Raw genomic sequence first — 8,469 nt, 5'->3', positions numbered from 1 at the left:
CAGGGCTCAATCCCAGGACCCTGGGGTCACAACCTGAGCCGAAGGCAGACGCTTAACGACTGAGCCACCCAGGCGCCCCTGGGCTGCCCTTTTCTGGTGACATTTTTGAGTTCTGCAGCCGCCTTATTTCCTAAAAAATGAGTAATTTTTTAGGTAACACCAGATAGCTCAGCTTATCATTTCTGTTTTACTATCATCCTTTCCTCCATTCCCATCTTCAGCGTATTTTCAGATTAGAGAAGGACTTTCTTTTTTTCTCACACTTTGAAGATATGATTTTATGACTGGCCAACATTTTAACTCTTTTACATGGCCTCAACAGTGAATGTATCTTATAGGCAGATGTTCAAGGTGACACTCTTCTTCCATTTCCGTATAGGTAAAAATCTTACTGTGCCTCAGCAAGTTTTGAGGAAGCTAAAAAGTAAGCAAAAACTTTGATAACAAAAGCTCAGTGTCACAGTTAAGCAAATGATTTGCCTTTTAGAAATGCTATTCTCAAAGTATGTGGGGTATTTAGCTGGCAAGATCTTTTCCTTTTCTTTGATAAGTTTATAGGCTGAGTGGAAGCTGCCAGAATTTACATTTGCACTGTCTGCTGCACGTGCAGACAGTTGATGAGAAGCTAGTTTGTATTTGGATGTGATATCAGCAATCTTCTGTTTTAGATTTTCTGTGTCTTATTAAAACTTCAAGGAAGTCAAGAAGATATTTTGAACTCCATTTTTCAAATCCTGAGAGATAGGGGGAATATATTTTTTGTTGCTGTGATTTGACATATCACCTGGTATAGTGTACAAAGCATGATCATTAGTAAGATCTTACAGAATTAGCTCTCCACGGAAAGTGGTAAGACCATCTCTGGTCAAAATGTCTCCATTTGTTCACCCGCAGGACATTTTACTTGCAAGTGCCGAAGCAGGCACTGTAACTTTACTCAGCTTCCTAGAGATTTCAAGGGAGGAATGCAATGATGCATGTCTGTCTGTGCAGAATGGCTAAACGAGTTCAGCATCCAGTTTCCAGCTGAGCACTGTGTGCTTTCAAAAGGCAAAACAGCTTTGAATTTAGAAATGTTGCCTGTCTCATCCTGAACTTGGGAGGTTCGGTCTCCATATATGCTTTCCACGTCTCCTTCCCCACCATGCCTTGCCCCCAATTCTTCCTTCATGCGGTGCAGTTGCTCTATTTCTGGTGTTTACCTCTTTCACCCAGTTGAATGTGTCCTTCTATCTGTCGTTAAAATAACACAGTCATTTGATCTTCTTTTTCTGTCTTGTCTGGGTTGTCCTGCCTTTCTCTGTTTCTGTTCTGTAACTTCCTTTTCTTGTTATGGATGCAATATGCTGCTGTTGTCTCTCTGAGAATATTAATTATAGTATTTAAGATTTTTTTCTGTTCTCAACGTTGGTTCTGAATTATCTAAGTTTCTTCTTTTTGTTTCTTTGCTACGTCTGTCTCTTGTGGTGGACCTTCCCCCCTCGTATCTGGTGATACCTGGCTAGCCTTTCGTAATCTAGGGTTAGGAACCAAGAAACTTATTGATAGCTCTGAGTGCATGGCTGGGACTTGTGCCTTGGGCAGCTCCCCTCTAGGGTGATCGTTACTTGCAGGTCATTAGAACTATGGAATATCTTTCCTCTCTTCCCTAGGAGGCATACACTTGGTTGCTGGCCTCCTGGGAGCAGGGCCAGGGAATGGGCTGCATGCTCTCATATGCATATTTTCACTCACTCCCTATTTTTAGCTTTCTGCTTTACTCTCACCTTGGGCTGAGGCTGGCATCCCCAAGTCTGGGATTTCTGCACAGACTAAACCTCTGGTCTCCTACTTGTACATGCTCACCTGCCTGAAGTAAGGTGGGATACAGCTGTTCCTTATACACATTTTCAGCCAGCCTTCCTGTTTAAAATAATTTTGGCCAGGGGCACGTGGGTGGCTCAATCAGTTAAGCGTCTGCCTTCAGCTCAGGTTCTGGGATCGAGCCCCGCATCAGGCTCCTTGCTCAGTGGGAGCCTGCTTCTCCCTCTGCCTGCCGCTCCCCCTGCTTGTGTTCGCTCTCTTTGTCAATTAAATAAGTAAAATCTTTAAAAAAATAATAATTTTGGCCAAAGATCAAGTGAGACTCCCTTCTTGCTATCCCTTACCAATAAGTTGGTATATTTATGTATAACCAAGAATAAAAGAGTCAGAATTCTGAGAAGGATCCAGTAGTCAAAAAGGGCTTTCTCTTCAAGAGAATATTAAGTAATAATTAGGGCATTTATGTTGGTTGTTCATCCCTTCGTTGTTGATTTTCTTCTTTTGCTTAAAAAAGATTATAGTATTGTCCCATAGAAATATAATGCAAGCCACGTGTAATTTTAAATTTTCTAATAGCCACATTTAAAAAAAGGTGAAATTCATATTATATTTTATTTAACCCAACATATCAAAAAAGAGCATTTTAACAAGTAATCAATTTAATCAGTATAAAAATTATTAATGAAATAGTTTACATTCTTTTTCTCATACTAAGTCTTCGAAATCCAGACTGTTCTGTAGACTAGCCCATGTTTCCTTTCCTTGTGTAATCTGTGTACATTGTCTTTTTGGAATGAAATGGCCAAGTCTTGGGATGCCAGTCCTGGCGCCATCTTTTTCCAGATGGAGGACCGTGATACAGTAGACAGCCAAGAGGTGCCGCCCTTCCTCCGGGCCCCCACCCCCCACCGCAGCAAGCTAATGCAGAATCTTCCTCATGTCTTCTCACACACCACGCCTGCTTTCTCTGGCCCCTGGCGCTCGTAGCTCCGAGCGCTCTCACAGGTTCTGAGGGAGGCACTGCCCTTGCAGCCCAGCCACCATCTGCATCACCATTTCCATCTGTACCACTCACATGAGGGCGTCATCCGCTTTCTCATTTACCATGCTTTCCCATCTTCCAGAAATACATTGAGATACCTCATCTGCCAGTTTCCCCTCTTCTGTTCTCTGTGTTGTTGTGGGTTCATATCTTTCTGTCTCTTTATAATCATACTCGTGGTGTGTGGGAGGCTGGGGAGGTATGCATGTAGACAGTCTACCATAGTTGCCCAGAAGTCTGTCCAATCATTACTTAGAACAGCTCCCCAGATGACCCACGCCCCAGGCTTGACGTCGTGCCTGGGAGTCACTGGACCCCCTGATCTCCACCACCCTCTTTTAGCACTAATGCCATATCTTCTAGGTGCTGTCTTCTCAAAAGCGGTGATTTCTCTCTGTTGAAATCAGATTAAATTCAGATTTATTGATGTATAAAATATGTTCAGAGAAATACATGAATCACAAGTGTGGAGCTGAGTGAAAATTCAAAGAGGCTGTGTTCAGACGATGGCCCAGACGGAGAACTAGAACTTTACCAGCACTCCAGAGGTCCCCTACGGCTCCTTTCCTGTCACCAGCCTCCGCCCACCCCCATCCCCGCCCGCTCCTCCCCAGGATTAACCTCTGTTCTGACTGCTGGCTTCATAGATTCATTTTGCCCATTTTTAAACTTTATGCGAATCAGCCCTGTGTTTGTTACGGGGTTCAGCTCACGTTTTGCATGCAGTAGCATTTCCCCTTTGTTTCCCTTTTGTTTCTATCCAGGTCCTTCCCATCCCAAAGAAAGTTAGTGTGGCTGTTGTTCTTTTTCTTGGGAGGAAATGACTAGCCTGTTTCTTTCCTCCCATTTCACTGTGTGTGAGACGGATACCATGAAGAGTATCTAGACCAACACTCGGGGCTCCTGATCCTGCCTCGCTTTAGCAGAAAATCGGCATGAAACGCCCCAGGCCCTCCAAAATACATATCTAGACTTTGCTCTTGAGCTCCATACTCAGCTTGTGTGTGCTCCCAAATTCTTGGAGGCAAGGAGGGGCAGGACACGTGGGCCTTTGCACAGAGGTGGAAGGCGTCACCTCCCCCCCGACCCTGGTGGCAGTGGGCAGGACGTGCTTGACTCTGCCCCGAGGAGAGCGGCAGGGACGGCAGTGGCTGACGGCGTCTTCCCTGCCCCTTACAGAGCTTTACCTTCGGAGTGCCAGATGCTTCTCTTCTCAGCGACCTTCGAGGAGTCTGTGTGGCAGTTTGCAGAGCGAATCATTCCAGACCCTAACGTTATCAAGTTGCGAAAGGAGGAGCTGACCCTGCACAACATCCGACAGTATTACGTGCTGTGTGAGAATCGGAAAGACAAGTACCAAGCCCTGTGCAACATCTACGGCGGCATCACCATTGGGCAGGCCATCATCTTCTGCCAGGTAACCGTGCCCCGGTCTGTCTTCGCCACGCCCGGACTGCCCGCAGAGGGTCCGCCCCCCGCCGTGGAGGGGACGGTGATGCCAGTGAGGGCCAGGCTCCCCCTTCAGCACTTTGGGTACAGGAGGGTATTTAATCTTCAGAACAGCTTGGGACAGAAATGAATCTGTGTGGAAAGATGAAGTGATGGAGTAAGACTTCCAGATAATGTTAACTAGAGGACATCCTTATTTTAGAAGGATGGCGTCTGACATTTCCCCATATAGGTGGATGTTCAGTGTGGGGTTTCTATAGTTCCCCTCCATCAGATTAAGAATATTCTTGTCTAGTTCCTAACTTACTGTGAGGAAAGTAGCCACTCAGTCACTCGCTATTCATATTACCCTATTTTTATTTTCGTATTTATTTTTTGTTCTCCGACACGTTTCACGTTCACATGTTGGTCTTGTTTTCTCTCTACCACGTGAACACTGTAAACTCCATGAGCGCAGGACCTCATCTGTGTTACTTTCGTAGCCCCACTAGAATGGCGCCCTCCTGACACAGGGACAGCACTGAAAACCTTATCGAATAAAAGAAAGCTCACTTCTGCCACGGACTAGCCATGAAAATCCTGGGCAAGTGACTCCATGTTTTTAAGCTTTGGGTTTGGGTTTTTTTTTTTTTTAATTTTTTAAATGAAATCAGGTAGCTGTTTCATCAAATTGTTGTGAGAACAATGACCACAATGCATATAAAGATCTGAACAAGACACCGGGCAGACAGGAAGCACTCTTACAGTGCCTGAGGTTGTCTTTACTATGTTACCCCATTTTGGCGTCATCCTACCGCGTGAGGTGAGTGAGCATTTTACCTCTACTTCATGGCCGAGAAGCCAAAGCCCCCACAGGTTGAGAGGACATGACCCTGAGAAGCACAGGAGGTGCCCCATTCGAAGGTTCCTCTATGGCTTGAGGGAGAGGTAAAGCAAAACTCCTGTGCAGCCCTTTCCGGCTTCCTCACTGTGCATATGTGAGCATTGCAAACACAGCCGCCCTCTTGGACTTGGGGTGCTATGCTGGGTTTTGTGTTTTCATGTAGACTCGTCGAAATGCCAAGTGGTTGACTGTGGAGATGATGCAGGATGGCCACCAAGTGTCTTTGTTAAGCGGAGAGCTGACCGTGGATCAGCGAGCCTCCATCATTCAGAGATTTCGGGATGGGAAAGAGAAAGTTCTTATAACAACCAATGTCTGTGCTCGAGGTGTGTGTGTGTGTGTGTGTGTGTGTGTGTGTGTGTGTATGTATGTATACATTTAAAGTCAAGTTTATTGAAGTATAATTTACATATGATAAAACTCACTGATTTTAAGTTTACAGTGAGTTTTGACAAACATACAGTCATGTGACCATCACCATACTCGAAGTACAGAACAGTCCCCGCTTCCTCCAGAACTTTCTTGTGCTCCTTTGCAGTCAGTCTCTTCCTTTTATCATCTGACCCCTGGAAACTACTGATCAGATTTCTGTCTCCGTATTTTTGTCTCTTCCAGATGCTATATAAATTAAATCATATAGTAGTTAGCCTTTGTGTCTGACTTATTCCACTCGATATTATGCTTTTGAGTTCATCCATCTTGTGACATATATTAGTTCAATCCTTTTTATTGCCGGGTAGTATTCCGTTGAATGGATGTACCACAATTAGTTCATCCATTCGCCAGTTGATGGACATTTGGATTATTCACAGTTTGGGGCTATTTTGAATAAAGCTATAGTAAACATTCAGGTATAGGTCTTTCAGAGACATGTTTTCATTTCTCTTGGATAAATACCTAGGAGTAGGATTTCTGGGTTATACGGTAAATGTATATTTAGCTTTATAAGAAACTGTCTTCCAAAGTGACTACCATTTTTTATTCCCACCAGCGATGTAGGAGAGTTCCAGTTGCTCTGCATCCTTGCCAGCAATTGGTATTGTCACTCTTTTTAATTTTAGTTATTCTAGTAGATGTATGTGGCATCTCACTGTGTTTTTAACTCATGTTCCCTAATGGTGTTGATCATCTCTGAGGTGTTTTTAATTTCAAAACTATTGACTACTGAGGGAAAAAAATCTTTGGTTTTTCTTAAGAGAAGGGCCTTCCTATGGTTTTCAGGCTCCCTATGCCCTTGCCTAGACCCTATACTCGAACCTTGTTTCCTAATTCATTCTTAGTTCAGGAGATAGAAATGAGGACCTACCGTGCGTGTAGAGCTCAGCACTGTGGAAGAGCAGCCTGAAAAAGGATGAGGTCCCAGCCCCTCGGGAGCTCAGTGCCTAGACGCTTACTATCTAGACCAGTGCTACCCAATAGAACTTTCCACATTAATGGAAATATTCTACTCTGTGCTGTTCAGTTGGTAGCCACTGGCCTTATATGGCTGCTGGGTACTTGAAACATGGCTACTGTGACTGAGGAAATGATTTTTAATTTGGATTAAAGTTAGATAGCCATATTGGATGGCATGACGCTAGACCTAGGCCGAAAGAGGGCACCAAGAGCTCCAAGGAGGACAAGGATTGTGACCCAGACAGCTTTCTAGTGCTGGGGGCCGGAGGTACTGGGGGATCACAGAAGTCTTCCTAGGGAACATTAGATGTGAAAGGTTTTGAAGGAAGGGTAGAGAATCCAGTTTGGTAAGAATTGACAGTTTGCTTGGGAAATGGCAAGACCGTGTGACTGTAGTGTTGGATTTGAGTCAGGAGAGGAAGAGATGAGACTTCAGGTGGTGTGGAAATCTGGAACTGTTTGTTCTTCATCCTGTGCAGTTGGGGCATTCGGGTCCTGAACACAAGTGTTCTGGACGTTGCCATGGTGACTGTGGTCAGAGAGATCAGAGGAGGAGAGAAGAGGGGGAACCCAGCTGGAAGTTGTTGTAACAATGAGGCAGGGGATAAAAAAGACCTGGGTGGGACGATGACCAGGGCACGGAGCGGAGTGGGATCCCCTGAAGGGTAGGGGACTCTAGATAGGGGGCCTGCTGGGGACTTAGCACAGCAGGAGGGGAGAGGAGGCCTTGTCTCTGTGGGCTTGGTGAGAGACCCTGTCCACAACACACACACAATCTCTGTACATATTTAGACTTCTGTGGAACGAGCTTCTACTGACACTCTTAAATCTAGCATCCTAGACATACTGTGCAAGCAAATTGCCTGACCAGAGTATCCACTTTCATGATGTAAAACCAAGTTTTATTTGTAAATTGTGGCTGTTGCATGAGAATTCTCTTGGCAGATGTGGTTTGCGAATAGCTATGTCCTAAGGAAACAGTTGCAGGACCCTACAGCATCTCTCCTCTTGTAGGGATCGATGTGAAGCAGGTCACAATTGTTGTGAACTTTGATCTCCCTGTAAACCAAGCTGAGGAGCCAGACTATGAGACCTACCTTCACCGCATAGGGCGGACAGGACGCTTTGGGAAAAAGGGCCTCGCCTTCAACATGATTGAAGTGGATAAGCTGCCCCTGCTTATGAAGATCCAGGATCACTTTAGTAAGTAGCACCTGTCACAGTGGGAACCGTGGACCCTGCTGATGTTGACAGTGATGACGTGTGTCACAGACCTTATACCCAGAGGCTTAGGGTAGCTCTGGGACAGGAGCCAAGGAATGGGGGGCTTTTAATTCACAGTGCCAGAGTCCCTACAGAGCCCCTGTGGTTGATTAAATCATCCGTATATGGTAGCTAAAGAACAATGGAAAAATCCAGTGGAATGAGTATGAGTTCAGGTTGATGTTATTGCCCATTGTGGGACCTGGGGCAGCTTTTCATGTCCTATAAAGCACCATCCTAAACAAAGTAATAAAGTCCTTTAAGATTATATTCTGTCCCCAGCTTCCTCTCTTATTTACATTTTTCCCTTCCTCTGGCCCCGCCCTAACAACTAGGATGGTCCTGAATTCTGAGATCTGCTGTCCTTCCTCCAGCCCCCCATCCAACAAGGCATGCTCCGATTACCTGCTGGGGCTCTTGGACTGGCAGCTTGCCCTCTGATGGAAACTGGAAGAGTGACCTAAACTGCGGTGTCCACCTCTCAAATTACCCCATACCCCAAAGCCCATGGATATGGCTGGGGAACAGGGGAAGAGGAACACCCAAATGACCCCAAATATATCTTCACCTTTTGGGAAATTGGTACTGTACTTTGTGGGAAGCAGTGGACTCTGTCCTGGGGAAATGCACAGAG

At 45.3% G+C, this 8,469-nt stretch overlaps 1 protein-coding gene across 6 annotated transcripts in view; it reads left to right on the top strand.

The window, feature by feature from the left end:
- Window positions 1–8,469, top strand: part of DDX25 (DEAD-box helicase 25) — a 34,291-nt gene that overhangs the window by 24,687 nt on the left and 1,135 nt on the right. For 5 of the 6 annotated variants that reach the window (XR_014138863.1, XM_081799145.1, XM_081799146.1 and 2 more), the window contains 3 exons: window positions 4,025–4,262; window positions 5,341–5,503; window positions 7,587–7,775. Coding sequence is in view for 5 of the 6 variants with exons in the window: in XM_081799145.1 (XP_081655271.1) it covers window positions 4,025–4,262; window positions 5,341–5,503; window positions 7,587–7,775 (590 nt within the window). In the remaining variant the exon portion in view is untranslated. Of the gene's footprint in view, window positions 1–4,024; window positions 4,263–5,340; window positions 5,504–7,586; window positions 7,776–8,170; window positions 8,464–8,469 lie in introns of those variants that run through there. The other variant, XM_081799144.1, reaches the window with a different exon arrangement.

Source organism: Leptonychotes weddellii, chromosome 11, assembly GCF_054177405.1.
Source record: "Leptonychotes weddellii isolate Sample4059 chromosome 11, ASM5417740v2, whole genome shotgun sequence".
NCBI lineage: Eukaryota > Metazoa > Chordata > Mammalia > Carnivora > Phocidae > Leptonychotes > Leptonychotes weddellii.
Note: the sequence above shows the minus strand (reverse complement) of the source record. Positions and strands in the feature narration are given on the sequence as shown.